The following is an 18,242-nucleotide window of genomic DNA, read 5'->3' on the forward strand; positions in this document are numbered from 1 at the left end:
AGATTAATAGAAAAAAAATTAAAAGTTAGCCCATAGAAGATCAATAACAATTTTCTTTAATAAATATTTTGAACAAAAAGGTTTTTTAAATTGTTCACATATTGCATTGTAAATTAATTAACAGACGCTTAATAATTACATAATAAAAGTAATGTTAACACATAGATAAGTAATTTAAATGAATTAAATCTAAGAAATTATGAAGTGTGTTGAAATATTTGTAAGGTTGAAATATTGTAATATGTAAAGAAAAGTAAACTACATAAATGTATGGTTGACACTTCACTATATATGGAATTATATAACATATGCTAAGTTTTTTATGAATTTGTAATATATGGTTTTTCTTCACAAATGAATATAAAAAAATCTACTTATTACTAAATTAAAATAACATGTTAATCTAACAAAGATTACAGTGTACTATTCTGTTTATATTATTTTCTGATATACACAAACTCAATCTATTTTGTAAAGATTCAACATTAAGATTTCAGTGTTTGGTGAAAGACATTTATTGGTTTGAACTATCTACTGCATACAAGTAATTGTACGTGTGAATGAACATAATTTTTATTTCACAATGAAAATAAAAAAAATGTTTTTGATTTATACAACAAAAATATGGATTAATTATTTAGTTAAGTATCTTGATTCCATAAATATTCTAAATAATTACTTAACACCCTACTTACTTATTCACGCTCTATGATCAAATTCATTTACAAAATTAATTAGATATTCTTATCAATGGTATTACTTTCACATAGCCTATAACACACTCAAAACAAAAATTAGAAAAATAAAATTAAAAAGCAGGATTGGAAAAAGGAAATCTAGAAGATTAAATATATGAAAAAGTGTTGATTAAAAGTAAAGAAAAATCTTTTACACAACAAAGGGAGTGATAGTGGAACTAGACACTGAAATCTTAGGTTGTACTATCACCTTTAACTTTGTTTAAACTTTGTTTCAACATTTTAGGTTTGTTTAAACCTTATACCACAATAAAAAGACGTTTACGAAAAAATAGACTGACATTATTAAACAAATTTTACACCTTTAACATGCTCACTTTCTGCATATATATATGTATAGATTTGTATATACATACATCTGTGCACCTTTTAGCGTATATGCCGCTCAACATAGAATTAATTCATTTATAATCTAATACTGTGCATTACATACACATGTAAAAAAATTGTTACTCTTCAGGTAATGGACATTTTTAGGAAACATCCTATATTTTTTATCAATGCAGAATCCTGCATAATTATGTACAAGTAGGTGAAACTGGAAATTACAGCCCTTTGTCGATACATACACGATACGCGCATATTTGTTTTTGCTTTTTTTACGCTATATATTCTTTCAATGATAGTTCGTAGAATACGTTTTTATTTGTTTAGTATCTATCCTCATCAACACGAAGATAAATTGTTCCTTCCGATTTATAGATTTATATTGTTTGGTTCTTTATCTTGTTTATTCCCTTCTTCAAGGAATTTTAAGCATGAACCACTGTGTGTACCTCTTCAATTCTTTACATCATCCCCTTCATACTAAACTTGTTACAGGGTTTACCGTAGCATCATATTCACTAATTAAAATGAAGACATTACCAATAAGGTGATTAAAAATCCAGCAGTCTTTCTTCCAAAGCTAAAATAAAAAAACAATTATATATATTTGTGAATAAGGAAAACGGAAGTCTATAGATGCTAGTAGCAGTCTTAATTTGCGCATTATAGTTAAATGTTCTTCAATTTTGTTTTCATATCTGATTTTTTTTTTCATTCTTTTAATTAAAAATATTCTTCAGCATGCTTGGAAGGACAAAGGTCTCAAAATTAAATACTGCTAATACACAATTTCTTTATGTATATATAAAAATAAGTTATTGAAATATTGGTGAACTGAACAATATCAGGCAATACCTTTATTTAAGTGTAACTGAAATATCAATGATCCATCCATAGATTATTCCTATGTTCGTTTTTTAAGAGGTATAGATAATTTGTACTTTGCTTTCGGTTAATTTTAGCCTGATAAAGAATATTTTTTTTTTTGTTAAGCTAAATAAATAAAATAACGAAGTGTCCGATTGCTGTAGAATAATTAGCTGCAAACACATGGAACTAATTTTGTTAATATAAAAAAAAACAAAAGGAATTGTGTATAATTAATACATGTTTTCATTTTAGAGACAAACAACATTTTTCACCAAATTTACTGAATACTAAACTAAAATATTCATGTAGTTTCTATGACGCATTTAATATAAATATTTTATTCTTCTTTCAAAAAAAAAAAAAAAAAATATATATATATATATTCGTACTTTTTGACAACCAGTAGTAATTTTTTAATAGTAACTTGTAGATCAAACAGACAGTTAGGAAGTAAGAAACTTATATTTATCAGCATATATATACAATCACTATAGAATTCAGGTTAATAGAGATGCAAAAATGAATTAAAAGACATTCGCATATTTATTTTAGAAGTATTTGTTTTATATATTTGTATAAATAAGTCAATTATAATCAATTTCATCCATGTATTTGTTAAAACAAAGAAATGTATTATAATCATATTCAATATTTATGAGTCTGTACAAAAAACAAATTGCTTCAAGTATGTATTTTCTAATATAGAAAATAAAGTGTGCTATACTGTATTGTATATTATAGTAAGTACACATTTGCTGACCATTTCATTTCAAATATCTATTTGTAAGATATTCTTTATTAGTTTTTTCTATAGAATATTGTAACAATAAAATGATTGTACTTTTACGTAACGAATTCTTTTATAAGTTATTTTATGAGTTACAAGGATGTCAGAATCTAAGTGTATATTAACACAAACGTAGAAAAAAGAATTGTTTTGTGTACAATGAGTCGACGTTTATAAATAAATATTAATTATCATCTTCAAAAAAACGTTAAACGCACAGATTCTTTGTATTATAAAAATATAAAATTCTTTCGCTTCTAGCATTTTCTTTTTCTTTCTGTACAATACACCTTGATCTACAAGAACACTGAACATTTCAATGTAATTATTTTTTAGATTCAATGTGTATTATATACGATTATTCTTCTTTTTAAGAAGAATTTAGTACAAAAAATACGAATTTCGTATATACTTTTTTCTTTTATTATTTACGTGGATGGAATTCAAGCAAGACAATTCAAATCCTCATAAATAATATGATCATTAGAAATTACAGATGACAAAAGTACACAGAAACCTAAGTGATGCCTTTAACAATATTTGTTTGTCTTATTGTATTTCTGCAATTTCTGTTCGAATTGTTTAAAAAAGATTACGCAATAAATATATGGTATTACGATAATTCTTTAATATAAGATATGCAGGAACTTCAAGTTTGCATTGTACGATCGATAAGAAACGTTAGTCACTGTAACGTGCTTCCGTGTCTTTAAAATAAACAAATTATTTTTGTTCGAATTATGTACATGAAAAAAAGGAAAAGTATTTACACAGATATAAAATATATCGGCAAATGAACAATTTCCTTGTTTGATTTTTGTTTTATATTGTAATAATATATACTATAAATAAAGTACGGCACAACATTAACGTTAACTCATAAAAAAATTAACGAAACAATCAAATTTTTAATTGCTTTGTATGCATATATAGCAGCAAATCCAGAGGATTTTATGCGCTCCTGCTGTTTTCACTTATTTATTGTCCTCCATAAACCGATGGGATCATTTGATTGACCGCATTTTCCTCAGGTACTATTGTCAGTACATTACAAGCTCGTTGCTTATTTGGTCATCAAAATACACCGAGAGCGACAGAGAGAGAAAGAGAGAGAGAGCATGCTCGTGATGATCCATCGAGAATAAAACATACTGAAACCAAAGCATTGGACGCAACAGATCTGAACCTGCAAAAAAATCTATCCTAAGACAATTTCTTTTTGAAAAAGAGGTTGAACCTCGGAGAAGGACAATCTCGACGGGGAAATTCGCAATTTGTTTCAACGAAGATGCGTTTAGTGACCAACTACTCGATAAACATATATACATAAATTTTTTCTTTTAATATAATTTAGATTCAATATAGAACAAAATTCTGTGTATTATTAATTTATGAACAATTATTTTCTGTTACACAGCAATAAAAATGTTTCTTTTTTTTTTTTTTTTTTTTTCTTTGAATGAAATGATCGCTTATTAAATGTAATGAGAAATTATGGAACTTACCATAGGAATGAGACTTTATGATGAAGTGTTCACATCATTTGTTAAGGAATTCAGAAATGAAAATTTGCTATCCTCCAAATCGAGAGAATCCGAGCTATAAAGATTGATTATAGCTGTATCACCACCTGCTGTGCTAGTTGGAGGGGATGTGGCCTCCAAAAACATGTCATCGTCGAAATCTAAGAAGTTTTGAACAGGATTATATGCCATAAGTTCACCACCACCAGTTCCATTATTATTTTCTGCAACTATAAGCAAATTAAAAGGTACAAGTTAGTTTAGTTATGTATTCAACAACATTCAAATTATATAATAGTAATTGTGCAATTGGAAATTTTACCATTAGCATGATTTTCCTCTTCTTTTTCAGATTGTGGGTTCAACTCTGGATTAACTGGCATACCAAATGACATTGGATCATCTGCTCCAAATAACTGTAAATGTACATTAATTAATACAGGATAAACTTTTCAGATATTATTTGAATACTTACACCAAGAAGCGTATTTGCATCGATACTATAACCCTCGCATCGTAGAATATCGCGGAGATTGTCCAATTCTGTTTGCATTGTTTCGAGATGATTATCCATTTCCTCCCTATAGAGAATTATTCAAAGTAGATGAAAATGTATAAAAGTACCGAAACTTATCCACACAAACTTAGCCACATTTGATGGATCAAAAAGGAAAACGTTGTAAATCCTTTCAATATTCATCCTGAAACGTACAATCTTTCTATTTGTTTCAATGACTTCACAAGCAAATCAATATTTGTTTTCTTTGTTTAGCCAAATTTTTGTTTCATTTCTTTAAATTATGAATGCAGCAATAGAATAGAATAATAATTGTTCCAAATAAAATAGTCATTGTTTTACAATTATTGCTTGTGCAATCAAATAATTAAGAAATTCACAAAAACAGGAATTGGTTAGTGTTTTAGTATTCTGTAAAACATTGATAATGTTGTAGTGCATGGTCTTTTAAAATATTTTGCATAAAAGTTTGGGACGATGTATTATTCTATATCAAGATATATTCAAACTAAATTGACCTTTGAAAACCAGGGAATGAAATGCAGCACTAATAGAACAACAATTAAATTACATGATAAACTACTTAAGCAGAGATATCTAATAATCACAACACCACAATTACCAAATATATATGATTATCAATATATATTATAAATATATATGAGGTAAGTATAGTTTCTTATGTAGCACATATTAAAAATTTATCTTACAACTTTACTGAGTAAAAAGGAAAATTATTTTGAACAAAATAAATTATACGAGCATAGATTCAATCAATGGAAATTTTGTTTTACACCTAAATCCATCTTGATAAAATTTCTTTTATTTAAAATATAATTCTATATTAAAATCAAGAGAAGCTGAATACTTCTGACTAGAATTAATAACAAAGGAAATTTTTAATAATTTGGAAAATATTTAAAAAATTATACCAAGGAGTCCTTTATTCTTCAGATTCTATGAGATGTGAAATCTCTAGATCAAAGGCAACCATTTAGAAATTTAGTAAAAAATTACACATTATTAGTGAAGTGTTATTACTCCAAAACTTCCAAATTGTAATATAAATAGAAATAAATTGGTTGTCTCCCACCTCTGTCTTCTGACTAAAAATTTCCACTATAGGTAAGTGGAAAGTGCTGCATTTAGCATTTCTTACTTATGGTCTGTGTTGAACTTACATTGATCCTAACCTGTAAGCAGCATCAGACATGCCCGAGGGAATGATGCAACTCAATGACAAATCTTTTGAATTGCTTGTCCCTGCTCCATTGCAGTTGTCTTTGTCCTGCTCCGAACATTTCTCAGCACCATTTGTATAAGAATTCTTTTCGTTATTCTGTTCAGTGTTATCATCTACTTTGCCAAGTTGATCGAAAGTGGCATCGGTTTCATTGGTTTCAGAATTGCTATTGTTTTCACTAAACTCGACGTTCTCGGTGCCTTCAACATCCTCGTTGATGATTTCTGGTACTATTAAAATATCTTCGAGTTTTACCAGGGTTGGATTATTCTCTTGAACATCTTCCTCCATATCTGTTGAAGTTACCAAATCGAGCTCACAATTTACATTAGTGACTTTGTTCATATTAGCTGCCATTGCTGCGAGCTTCGGACTACGCATAGTTGACAGAGGTACTGCCTTTGAGGCTGGTTTATCTTTCAGTAAAGCGATCACCGGTGCAGCGTTTAATGGTATTTCAAGCAAATGTGTTTCTTCCCTAAAAAAGTGAGAAAAGCAGTTGCCAATCTTCGTTTTCTTGAGTTTTTAAAATCGTTGCTGTGCCATAATCTGCTTTTAAACACATTCTTGACTACAATTCGGATTGATGGAAGTATTGCAAGAGCATACACAGATGAATTTAAAGCATTATATAAGAACATGCTTCTAAATATACAATGAATTAGTCAGGTTGTAGTACATAGTAATATAGATTTTTATAAAAGAAAACTACATAATGAAGAGGAAAACATAGTATTACAGTATTATAGTGCGTATATGTGAAATATATATGAACAAGAAAGTTAAAGAGTAATTATCATCTTTTAAGAAAAGCGAATATTATTTAACTTTTATGGTATAATAAACTTGGAAAAATACTATGGACATACTCATTCTTCTATATTTCACTGTGTATATAAACTATTTTTATTATTTAAAGGTAAATATTTAATGGTCAATTCAGCTTGATTCTTTCTACATATAAATGTTTATTATATTGAAAAATTTTATGATTTGAATATCATATAGAATTATTGTATTTATTATACATAATAGAAATATAAATAAATAATTAAGTATATAAATAAATTTTAAAGGAACATATTCATGCATGGAATAAATTTTAATATTAAGTAATATTAATAAGAAGTAATCTTTCATGCACACACACACTATCTAAATTGATGACAAAAATAGAAGAACTTCATGACATATTTAATACCACAATATAGACCAAGATTTATTATCAAATAAAGTATAATGAGAATTAATATATCAACAATTGTACTCAGAGGCATAACTAAAATATAGATAAATAAATAATGACATTAATATGAAATGAAGTGGCTAATGAATTGTATAATAAACAATGAAATTAAATAGAAGCAATTCAACCAAGGATTAACGAGACTTCTCCCATAAAAGTAACTAACTACTGAAACAATATTTTCGAGACTTTAACTTTCTTTGAATGCTTTAATATGTTGAAATTACAATTAATGTAAAATTTAGGAAGAAAAGCAACTACTGATAGTTGAAAGACTTGCAGACTAAGAGATCATCTTAAAATCAACTATTCAAATGAGAAATGCTTTCAAAGAAGAATGTTATCGCAATTTTGCTGAACGTTCATGCAGAAAAATGAAACTAAGCAAAATTGCGATATTATACAAAAATAAGTTCTAGAAGTACAAACACCAGCACCAAATGACGACAAGAGAAAAGTGTTAACCTTGGTTCCTCTCCATCCTCCGTCGATGGGATCAAAATTTTGACCGGCACCTTGTTTTTCCTCCTGGCAATATTTAAATTGCAATGATATGAGTAATAATTGAAAATGAATTATCTTATGAAGTATGACAAAAAAGTCTACACATAAACTTCGTTGATCGTGTCCTGAGTAGGCATAATCAGGTTGCGATATACCACGTGCAATTTATTTTTAGTGCAAAATATAAAATGAATAAAGCTACTATAGTATGATACGATTTAAAAGATCAAAATTTATGCCCCTGTGTGTTTCATTGAAGTAGAGTATAAATTTTAATTTCATTAAGTTAATCATTTCATACATTCCATGCATGGGAAATAATTGGAATGTGTGTTGTAAAGGATTATCTTATAACTTATTTTTTTTTATCACTTTCCTAATCTCAGTAAAAAGACGAGCAAAATGAAAATATAAAAATATTTTTTCACAAAGTTAGAAACATTGACATTTCTTTGTGTTTATTACGCAAAACTCCATCTTATAATTCCAAAATTGAAAGATTGTACATGATGTGAAAGATTGTGTACACGTCATTTATATCAGTGATCAAATCTATAATTAAATTACTATAGTAAAAATTTTATTTAACTTACTTCTTTTTACCCTTACATCCACGTTTTTTCTTTGTTTCAGTTTCTTGAGAATTAATAAGTTGTATATCATCTGGTAAGTGAACAGGATCATCAACTAAATGAATTGTTTCCATATTATTGTCTTCCATTATTGAAGAGTTATTATGCTCAGGACTTTCAATAGCTGGGTTTGGATGTCCTTCCAACATTCTGAATGAAACGGACAACGATTATTTCACATAATAAAAAAGAAATACATTTATGATACAACAAGTCACATACTCTGCAACAATATATTCTGAATCCAGATCCGGTTCTGATGAATCGAGTTCGTGAATTACAGGACCCGCCGGTGATGTTTGTGACTGAAAATAAAGATATATATTATATTAAAGAAATAAACTACAAAAATCTTATGAATTCTATAAAGTTACCTTTGATAATTTCGCCTGTTTGTTACGTTGACGGTTAGAATCGTCGATCATTAGTGGGTATCTTCTTTTAACAGAGAGACCACCACTTCTGGAAGGCTGTACCAATGTAACTAAAAAGTGTATAAGTTTATTAACAATTTGCTGTTGTTTAAGGTGCTTCTGTCTAAGCATTGCTAGTTCTCGCCACAGTGCTTCATTTTCTCTTTTCATGGCTCCAAGTCTTGAATCTAAATGTTCTTGACGACCTCTCATACTTCTTACTTCAGTAAGCATTTTGTTCATTAGTTCTGGTTTAATAGGGGTAAGTGCTGGATCTTGTCCTTTATTAGAGGCAATCTAGAAAATTATCACCGAATGCTTGTACAAGTATAAAAGTAAAATTTATGAAAAGTTTATATAAAATATGAAAGCACTTACTTTTCTTTTAATATGTTCTACAAGATATGGATGACCTTTACAGAAGAATTGATGTGCGAATTCCATTTCATCCTTATCACATTTTAAACCACCAAATTCTACAGAAACTTTCTTGTGAAAACCATCTGTATACACACTAACTATGAATATATCTACATATATATTTAAATGTTATAGTTCTATATGTTATCACTTACACATATTCAACTGCCTGATAAAACTGGCCATGTTATTGTGTTTGTAGTAATGTGGTAATAATTCTCTGGCAAATTGTGCCTGATTTCTAATAAAAAAACTCCTCCCATTCTAAAATAAATAAGTGTATACAATAGTCTCTTTTCTTCTAAGTAACTTCTAATATAATTTTCTCTATGGTAAAGGCATATTGTGTTAGATAACAAGTTCTATGAATATAAATATTAAGATAATTATATAATACATATACTATTCTGCATATATGTCAATGTATAGATATCAAAGTAAAGTAATATTTTTATAAAGATTATGTAAATCACAGAAAATAAATGATCTAACTGATAAAATTATGTAATGAAAAACAATCATTTGAACAAAATTAAATGAAATCTTTTCCTTTCTTTAATGGAATTTGTCATCAATATACATCATAAATATAATCCTATACTTTTTACATTCTTTTTATAAGAAACATATTGGAATTGGACTATACAAGATGCAATACATTTAACAAATAATTAATTAATTTTTATAAATGCTAAATGTTAATATCGTTGCCACATTAATCTCTTAAAAGGCTATTTATTAATATTTGTATAGAATATCTTATTTAATCTCTAAACAATGAGAACTTAAAGTATGTTTTTGGTATCTGGTACAATTTTCACGAAAATAATGTATTTTTTATTGTAATAACAATACATAAATAAAATATTCAAAATATGTATAAAATTAACATTGACTATACATTTCGTTAACAAAAATCATTCCTGTTAACGAACTTACACACATGTGTCAATAGTAAAGAAACAATTACAAATATCGTTTAGTTAACGTTTATTTAAATATTACTTTGCGGTTGGTATATTTTGTTAATCCAGGAATGCGCTGCCATTCAAAATTTATACGAATCGTTCGTGAAAGAGAGCCCTCGACATTCGATAAAAAAAAATGTATGTTTATTGAAATAATGTAATATACATAATCGACCGAATAAGCACCGAATAAATTATAGCGATGTTGGGTGCATGCGAAATATAGGTTGTGTACGTAAAAATGTACACTGCGGAGGTCAACGTTTAGCTTACGTTTAATTTGATCGGTCGCGCGACGTTATCATTACGAATAAATAATAGTCGCCGTGAAAAAACGTATCGACCGATGCGTTAGAATTTCATACATCTGCTGCATATAATAATTAAAGGATTATAAACGAATAACAAAATAAAAGTACTTACAGGTGACCAACAAATAAGGTCGTCAGTATCAGAATCTTCGACCAACTTCCAAAGTTTGGCAAGGAACGCTGGTACACTGGTACCCAATTCCGGGATTGTATGCATTTCTGCAATCTGTAACAATTTCTCCAGTTTTTGATCTTGATCTTTCACGAAAAAAATCTTCACATCTCACGACAATGGCTGGCCGCTGACGATGTTATTCTGCTAGTAGTAGTTACAGGTGGAGAGGAAGGGGGAAATATTTTAATGCAGGGACATGTCCGCTTTTCATTTAAGATTATAACGCCACATATTGGTAATGTTTGTTAAATACTATTGGTCGTTTCTGTTGGAGCCTGGATTTAGCTATTGAATAAGCTTAAAATATGATAAGCTGGTTTTTATTAAAAACATATTTTTAAGATAATTTGTAAACACTGCTAAATACCATTCGTAAAAGCGTGAAAGATAAAAATAAAAGATAATTTTTTAATGCAAGCAGAGATAAGTAGGCCGATGGCTTACAATCTTATTTTACAAATGAACAAAGCGTTTAATCATTTAAAAACCTTCCAATATGTACAGTCCTTAAATCATTTCCAATTACTATAAGTTTAAGTCCAAAGTGATTTTTCTGTAATCAATTCCAAAAAAAGGCAAAAAAGGCATTTCTGATATTTAATAAAAACTTTAAAGCATTTTTATGTTTTTAGCCCCCTAGCCTTCGCTTACCTCTACGCTGCACCGATACGAATGAACATTTCCCCTCTCGTATATACGTACGTTTCTCCTGCCAAGAGCATCGGAGAAGAAATATGTGTACAGTTCGGACGTTTGTCATTAGAATCTCTTATTTTTAATGCGCATTTTAACTAACTTTTTAAACATTGTATCGGTGATCTCCTTACTCATCTCTGATGCAAGCATAGGAAATAAATTCAAAATAAGAAATTTGTTTACCTTCTATCTTTAATGTAATATCTGGAGAAAATTAAGTATATATTAAGATAGGTAAATATTGAAACACAAAATCATTTTTTAAATATTCATATTCACTTTTACATAAAAATTATTAATACTGTTGTATGTTTGTACATATCTTCTGATACGTAGTTTTGTAATACTTTTCACAATACGCACAAAAAATTTACACAGATTACATTTTTTCATAAATGATCATTTTTGTAACTTAATTCATACTACAACAATTCAAAAATTGTTGAATGATGCAAATAGGGTATTTTCGAAATCATGATACGATCAGAAAGAAGATGATCCAGATGATGTGACTTAGGATGTGAATTAAGTGAATTAGGGGTAGGAATAAGCTGTGCTTGGAATACTGGATAGATGTTGGATATATCATAGTATATAGATTACATACTTAAATAATGTGGAAAGTGGGATAAAAATGTTGTAGTATGTAGGTTATGAGGTATTAGGTATGAAAAGCAGTGTTATTTATTGTGGGATACATTATATAGAAAGTGGGATGTGAGATACGGGACCTAGAAATCTATACTTACTTTTACATAAAGAATCATCTCCTTCCTGATTGTACCATGACTTCAAGAACATTCTGTATACGTATATCACACTGTGACACATACTGATAAACTAATGTAACAATAACTACAAAAGAAAATCACACACAAGCTTTTGATTAACTGATTAATCACATTAATATAAAATTATAGTAACTTAATAACAAAAATTCAACTAGTAATATACAGGGTGCTCAGATTTTTTCTGCAAAACTTTACCTGCATAGTCTATAGGCAAGAATAAGAAAAAAATGTTATGTAAACATAATGATGACAACAGAGTGCTTTCGTTTTCAACTTCACATTATAATTCCATTTTAAATATGTTGTCTATTATTATGTACGCAGAGGTGGCATCTATGGAAAATAGAGTTTACTATAGTACAATTTCTTGATCATTTTGCTTAATTACAGCAAATACGTCATAAATTCTTTGCATTAACTCCTAACACATACTAATTTGTGTTTATAATAAACTTTATAATAAACGTTAATAATAAACTTCTTCTTTCACAATTTCTCACAAGTAAAGATCTATTGATATGATACCTAATGATCTTGGGGGCTAAGGAATTATTTCCCCTTGGCTTATCCATCATTGAGGGTAATGGTCATTTAACCTTTGCCATACTGGTTAACCAACTCACTGATCTTAGCAAGTAAATATTACAATATGTGTAAACATTTGTGTAATATCAGACAGATATCGGCAATGTGTTCTTATGCTGTGTCATAGAAATATTAGTCTGTTATCATTTCATATTTTTGTCATAACTTTTTAATAAAGCATTTAAGAGCCTATATTCATACATCATTCTTTTTCTTAATTTTGATTGTAGAATATGCTGACAAAGTTTTGCAGAAGAAAACTGAGTCATGATGTATACAGAAAACAAAGATATAGTTTTTGCAGCACTTATACAATTATAACATCATAAAGTAACCAGTTTATAAACTTGAGTGGAATAAACATTAATCTTAAAATATAAAATATTTTTAAAATAGTCATAAGAATTAATTGTTGATTTATCCAACTATAACATAATGCAAATAGAAACATGAGCATTAGTTAAATTATCTAAGTATTTAAAGTGTATTATCTGACTATTCTATTTAAAATCTCTACCCTGTATAGAATTTTCAATTAGAAATGCACAAGAATTTATAAAATAAGGTTAAAATTACGTGTTCATAAATATTAAATATTTTGGAAGATATTAATGGCACTTTGCACGATCGGATGACTATTTGCACTACACTTTCTATTATAACTGATTCTAGGAAATTAGAATACATTTACCTATAAAAAATCTTCTGTAGATGTTACTGTAGCTTCTATAAGCAGGCCAAAATCTAACTCAGCTAGACTAGCTGTAAAATATAATTAATTTATAATTGAAATAAGATTTGTGGGATCTAATAATATATTTGGTTCATACCTTTTGCTGTAAGAAGATCAAGAAATGTGTCCAATGGAGATAAACGATCTGCTGAAGGAAATGCTGCTAAACCTGTATATAATTTATTTAATAAAAAGATAGCTGGAAATATTTGAGTTTTTGTTAATTATGTATCCTTACCATTATGATGATTTCTGTATTGCAATGTTCTACCTCGGTTTTGGCATATCTCACCAGATAAAATATTTGCAGCGTGTTCACGAGCTCTGAACATAAAGCTAACAGGATGTAACCATTGATTTAAAAGTCTTTTCGCTCGTGATCTTGGTAATAAAGACAATAAAGTTAATTTACGAATGGCATTTTCTTTTGTATCACTAATATCTGTAAGAGATGTTAAATGAAAATTACAGAAATATTAAAAATTAAGGGGGTATTCTAGTCTAGAGGCATGAATTTCGGACGGTTTTTGAAGCTCTGTACAAACGAAACAAAAATATTTTTACTATCCATTTTTTTATCATTTGTTTATTGATACTTTAAGATTACATAAAAAATTAACTAAAAAAAAACTCAAAATTCACAAAGTTATGAACTGGCAAAGTGGGGGGTCCAAAAAAAAGGGTGTCCTGGCGTGCATGATTTCAACCCTTCTGGTCATCTGAAGCAATAAAGCCGAACGGATTCTTAATTAGTATGGATGGGGTTATAGCATGAACATTGCAAAAGTCAAAACAATATTTTTTCACAAAATGGCGGCTGTTTGAAAAAATTTTTGATCTGAGCGTGGTTGAGGCGATAGAGGAATGTATAAAGAACATTCACACCAAACTTCAAATAAATCGGTTCATTAAAACTTGAGATATCGTGCACGCCAACTCGAAAAAAGTAGTTTCGAGAAAAACGCGTTTAAAGTTTTGAAACAAGTTTACTCGGACAACGTCTACCGTCTACTATTCATTTGTTCCGGTCAGACCGGAGCAGATGCCGTGTCACAAAAATGGCTGTAACACAAAAAATAATTGAAATTTTGAAAAATCCTTTTAAGGGCATATTCTTGAATGTATAAACTTTGGAAGTATGAAAAAAAAATTTTCGATTTTTTCAAATTTCTAGACTAGAATACCCCCTTAAAATAAAAATAAATTTTTGATTTAAAGAATATACCAGCCATAATAATTTTGCTGACATCGACTTGTAATTCGAATACTGATCGTTGTACATATTGTAAAAACATCGAATATTTTAGGGTTCTATATCCAAGATAAGTAAAAAACGATGTGAATCCTTGTGGTGCCGGAAATGCTATACTTTCTATTGCGCGCCTATAGCGCTCCAATAATACGAACAATAACCATCGTCTTATTTCGTCTAATTGATCGCTAAAATGATATCTTAATTTAAATTTTGTTGCAATATATGCATAATTATTCACGAATGATTTACTTACACAAGAATAAAACCGCGCTCTTGTTCAATTCGTGGATCGACGCTAGCCGCTCGACATAACATTTGACAAAGAGCCCGCGATGTTTCTAATTGCGCAGCCACATGTCTAGTTGCCATTGCGTGAACGTGTAATGGAGTACACGATCCCTTAGGATGCGTTAATGATGTCTGGGTACCATGTTTTAATAAATACATGGATAATTCTCGTAAATTTACAGATACAATATGCTCCTGCTTGGAAGCAGTACAACTTTCTGTTTCATTAAATAGCAAACCTGAGTCCATGAGTTTATTACTACGACTACTTGATAAATCTCCAAGCGACACTGTAGCCACAACTAATCTGCAATATCATTAATACAAATTAATTTTTATCAAAAATATTGTGCTACTACAAATATAAGAGAATTGCTGAAATTAAAATATAAATTTATTTAAAGAGATGTGCAAGTTATTCATAAACATTCATGTAATTAAATGGGTTAAACAAAGACTTGTTTAAAATGTTACCCTCCACTTGGAGACATTGGTGTACTGGATCTGGATAATGCTTCAGGTTGATAACATGCTAAAGAAACTAATAATTTTTCTGCGATTTTACTCGGCTTAAATCTTGTTTTATCTCCGTTATTTTTACTAAGTTGATCCCACAATCGAGTCCACAAGTCACTGCGGTAAGGAATCAACCTTTGTTGCGGTGATAGTAACATTACAGATGTATTCCATAGTTTTTCATGACTCAATGTTATACTTAAGTCGTTCACTTTAATTTCAAAACTTATGTACTCTTCCATAGTCGTAACAGGCAACAAAGCCAATAAAGGTATAGCATCTGCTAATAAATTTTTTTGTACTAAAGCATATGAACCACCAATGAGAATTTCTTGCATGTACCGTACAATTTCCAACGATCTAGGTTTCTCTGCAATTGCACATACTAATTCTGAAATAATATCCAGATCATTTCTATGACAAAGAAAGTAGTGCAATATACCCAAGCGTACTTCTATCGAATTTTCTTTACGAAATACTTCAGTAAGAAAGTCGGATGAGATTGTTAATTGTACTAAATCCAGTGTTGGTAAGTCTATTGTTAATATATTCATGTTAAATTGAGATGTACTGCTTCCTTCTAGGGAAGCTGTATCATATTTTTTTTTGCTTCCTTTGGTATTAGTTTCTAGCTCAAGCAATGGTACCAAATAAGAAGAACGAGATGGAAGGGAAATTAAAGGACCACATAATATGTGGCAACATGGTTCATGATTTGTTCCAATTTCGAGAACATGAGTAAATAGACCTGGTACAAGAACAATCATGTGATGATGTTCATATATTGCGAATGTCGGTCGTATAAGTTTAGCATGAGACCATGGTATGCCTGGTATAACACAATGAATCACACAGCTGCGATGAAGAAGTGTTACAGAATATGCAAAGTGCACTGTATTAGATTCATTCAATGAATTAAGTACATGCTGCTGTGGTTTTACTGGACGATATAAGTAATGATGGCAAACACAAACCATTCCTTTAGGGTCAGAAACTACAATAAGATCTAAAGAACAATCATGAACCCTTAAAGGTATAACATCATCCTCATATGTCCCACAGTTGGAAGAAGTTGATAATTGAGGTAAATTTAGTGGTATATTTAGCTGGGGACGAAAAAATAAATTGTTTGAAATATACGGAAATTATTATTAAACTGCAATTGGTTGCTTACCACTGTTTCATGCGGCAATTCATCATGGAATTGAAGACCACTAAGTGTTGGATTAGTTCTTTCTGTTTTATTTTCTTTTTCCTCTTCATCTTCAGAAACTAAACTTATTGGAATTTTTTTATGGTGTATATGATATAAAACCTGATTTACCATGTCCCATTGAGCCCAAATAAATGTTTTAACTAATGGTTCAGATTTTAATTCTTGTATTGAATAAACATCTGATACAGATGTATCAAAGATTACAGTGTATATTATAATACCTATACCATTAAACGATTAAATTTAGTAATTCTTAACAAATATAAGTGTAATCTATAAATTACACAATTCTTACATTCTTGATGAATTAATAACAAAAATTTATCCCATTGTCCATGTTCTTTTTCTTTATATAAAAATTGAATTCTCACTTGTTTAGATTTCTTTGCATCCAAACTGTGTATATTTACTTCTTGTCCTTTTAATTCAACAATAAATGCTTCATACATTTCAATTTCAGTTGGTATACTCTGATCTTTGTCTTCTGTAGACTCTGAATTTACCCTTGTCTCTACAGAAACTTTTTGTTTTATTATATATCCAAAAACAGTACGACTTTGATTTATTGTTGCTTGTACAATATTTAATACCTCTGTGAATTGGTGCAATACCTGCATCATGTTGCATTTTATTTACACTATATATATTTTATATAAAAAAGCTTGTATTCTTAGTATTGTATATAGATTAACATACCTGTAGCTTATCATTAATCCGGTCGTAGTGGCCTACAACTGTATATGATATGTTTACATTGTCCTTTACAGTTTCCTCTGTCCATCCAACTAATAAGGAACCATCCTTCTCTTGACCCAGTAATTTCCATTGTTCGGCTAAAAATCAAATTTTCATTTTACAGACACATTTTATTTTGTGTTATATATGATGTTAGATGTAACAAACATTTACATTATAACCTGTAACCTTAGTCTTATACACAATTTCTCTAAAATCTTATAAATAAAATAGTTGCATCATTAATTAAAAATTATATATTGTCACAATTACCTGAATGTGCTTTTTCTGACAGAAGTAAACATAATTTTGCTGCAAGGTTTTCTACCATATCTATTTATAAGTCTTCTCTAATGTATAATACTGTATAATGTTTTAATTTTAAAGAAACGATCAATAGTTTTCAATTTGATAAGTAGCGTAGATCGTATGTGTATTTTGACATTATCTAATATATTGTCAGCTCCTGTTATGGCTACCATACATATATCGATTTGACGTTGATAGTGAATCTGAATGACCGTCTGAATTGTATTAAATTTTTATTAGCGCCACCTTTGTTACGAAAATTCTCATTAGATAATTCAGTATAGACAAGCCAAATAGATAAAAATATTTTTATATTTTTTAGATACTGATAACAAGATATCGTTTATAAGACACGTCAACAGTAATACGTGTAGTTCAAGATGTAAGTAAAAATAATTGCCTAGAATGAATACTTGAATCATAT

The 18,242-nt window shown here is 29.1% G+C and overlaps 2 protein-coding genes across 8 annotated transcripts; both read right to left on the reverse strand.

The window, feature by feature from the left end:
- Window positions 1-844: 844 nt before the first annotated feature.
- Window positions 845-12,490, reverse strand: LOC138179182 (heat shock factor protein). 6 transcript variants are annotated; one of them, XM_069111707.1, is made up of 13 exons: window positions 12,140-12,490; window positions 10,632-10,835; window positions 9,396-9,504; window positions 9,199-9,323; window positions 8,782-9,117; window positions 8,630-8,712; window positions 8,369-8,557; window positions 7,737-7,799; window positions 5,964-6,503; window positions 4,741-4,846; window positions 4,588-4,681; window positions 4,248-4,495; window positions 845-1,665 (listed from the first exon to the last, which is right to left on the reverse strand). In XM_069111707.1, the coding sequence occupies exons 2-12, from the start codon at window positions 10,734-10,736 to the stop codon at window positions 4,263-4,265; spliced, it is 1,983 nt and encodes a 660-aa protein (XP_068967808.1). In that variant the 5' UTR covers window positions 10,737-10,835; window positions 12,140-12,490; the 3' UTR covers window positions 845-1,665; window positions 4,248-4,262. The 6 variants fall into 6 exon arrangements, with proteins under 6 accessions (XP_068967808.1, XP_068967810.1, XP_068967807.1 ...); XM_069111709.1 differs by having other exon boundaries at window positions 5,976-6,503; window positions 10,632-10,838; XM_069111706.1 differs by having other exon boundaries at window positions 10,632-10,838.
- On the reverse strand, window positions 11,189-17,924 carry pigeon (gamma-secretase activating protein pigeon). Of its 2 annotated transcripts, XM_069111704.1 has the most exons (11): window positions 17,783-17,924; window positions 17,471-17,607; window positions 17,070-17,385; window positions 16,733-16,995; window positions 15,517-16,664; window positions 15,008-15,349; window positions 14,725-14,939; window positions 13,738-13,941; window positions 13,597-13,668; window positions 13,458-13,528; window positions 11,189-11,594 (listed from the first exon to the last, which is right to left on the reverse strand). In XM_069111704.1, exons 1-10 carry the CDS (start codon window positions 17,838-17,840, stop codon window positions 13,458-13,460), a joined length of 2,826 nt encoding a protein of 941 aa, XP_068967805.1. In that variant the 5' UTR covers window positions 17,841-17,924; the 3' UTR covers window positions 11,189-11,594. The 2 variants fall into 2 exon arrangements, with proteins under 2 accessions (XP_068967805.1, XP_068967804.1); XM_069111703.1 differs by lacking the exon at window positions 11,189-11,594 and having other exon boundaries at window positions 13,390-13,528.
- Between the last annotated feature and the right edge of the window lie 318 nt (window positions 17,925-18,242).

This window comes from Bombus flavifrons, chromosome 4, assembly GCF_040668555.2.
Source record: "Bombus flavifrons isolate JBK064 chromosome 4, iyBomFlav1_principal, whole genome shotgun sequence".
NCBI classification, from domain to species: Eukaryota; Metazoa; Arthropoda; class Insecta; order Hymenoptera; family Apidae; genus Bombus; species Bombus flavifrons.

Excerpts from the sequence above, each read along its gene's own strand:
- LOC138179182 (XM_069111707.1), bottom strand. The coding sequence starts at position 10,736 with ATGCATACAATCCCGGAATTGGGTACCAGTGTACCAGCGTTCCTTGCC. Across the intron at positions 9,505-10,631 it reads ACCTTATTTGTTGGTCACCT|AATGGGAGGAGTTTTTTTAT; the intron begins GTAAGTACTTTT and ends TATTTATTTTAG. Across the intron at positions 8,558-8,629 it reads TCAGAATATATTGTTGCAGA|AATGTTGGAAGGACATCCAA; the intron begins GTATGTGACTTG and ends CGTTTCATTCAG.
- pigeon (XM_069111704.1), bottom strand. The coding sequence starts at position 17,840 with ATGGTAGAAAACCTTGCAGCAAAATTATGTTTACTTCTGTCAGAAAAA. Across the intron at positions 17,608-17,782 it reads GTCAGAAAAAGCACATTCAG|CCGAACAATGGAAATTACTG; the intron begins GTAATTGTGACA and ends TTTGATTTTTAG. Across the intron at positions 13,529-13,596 it reads TGATCTTCTTACAGCAAAAG|CTAGTCTAGCTGAGTTAGAT; the intron begins GTATGAACCAAA and ends TATATTTTACAG.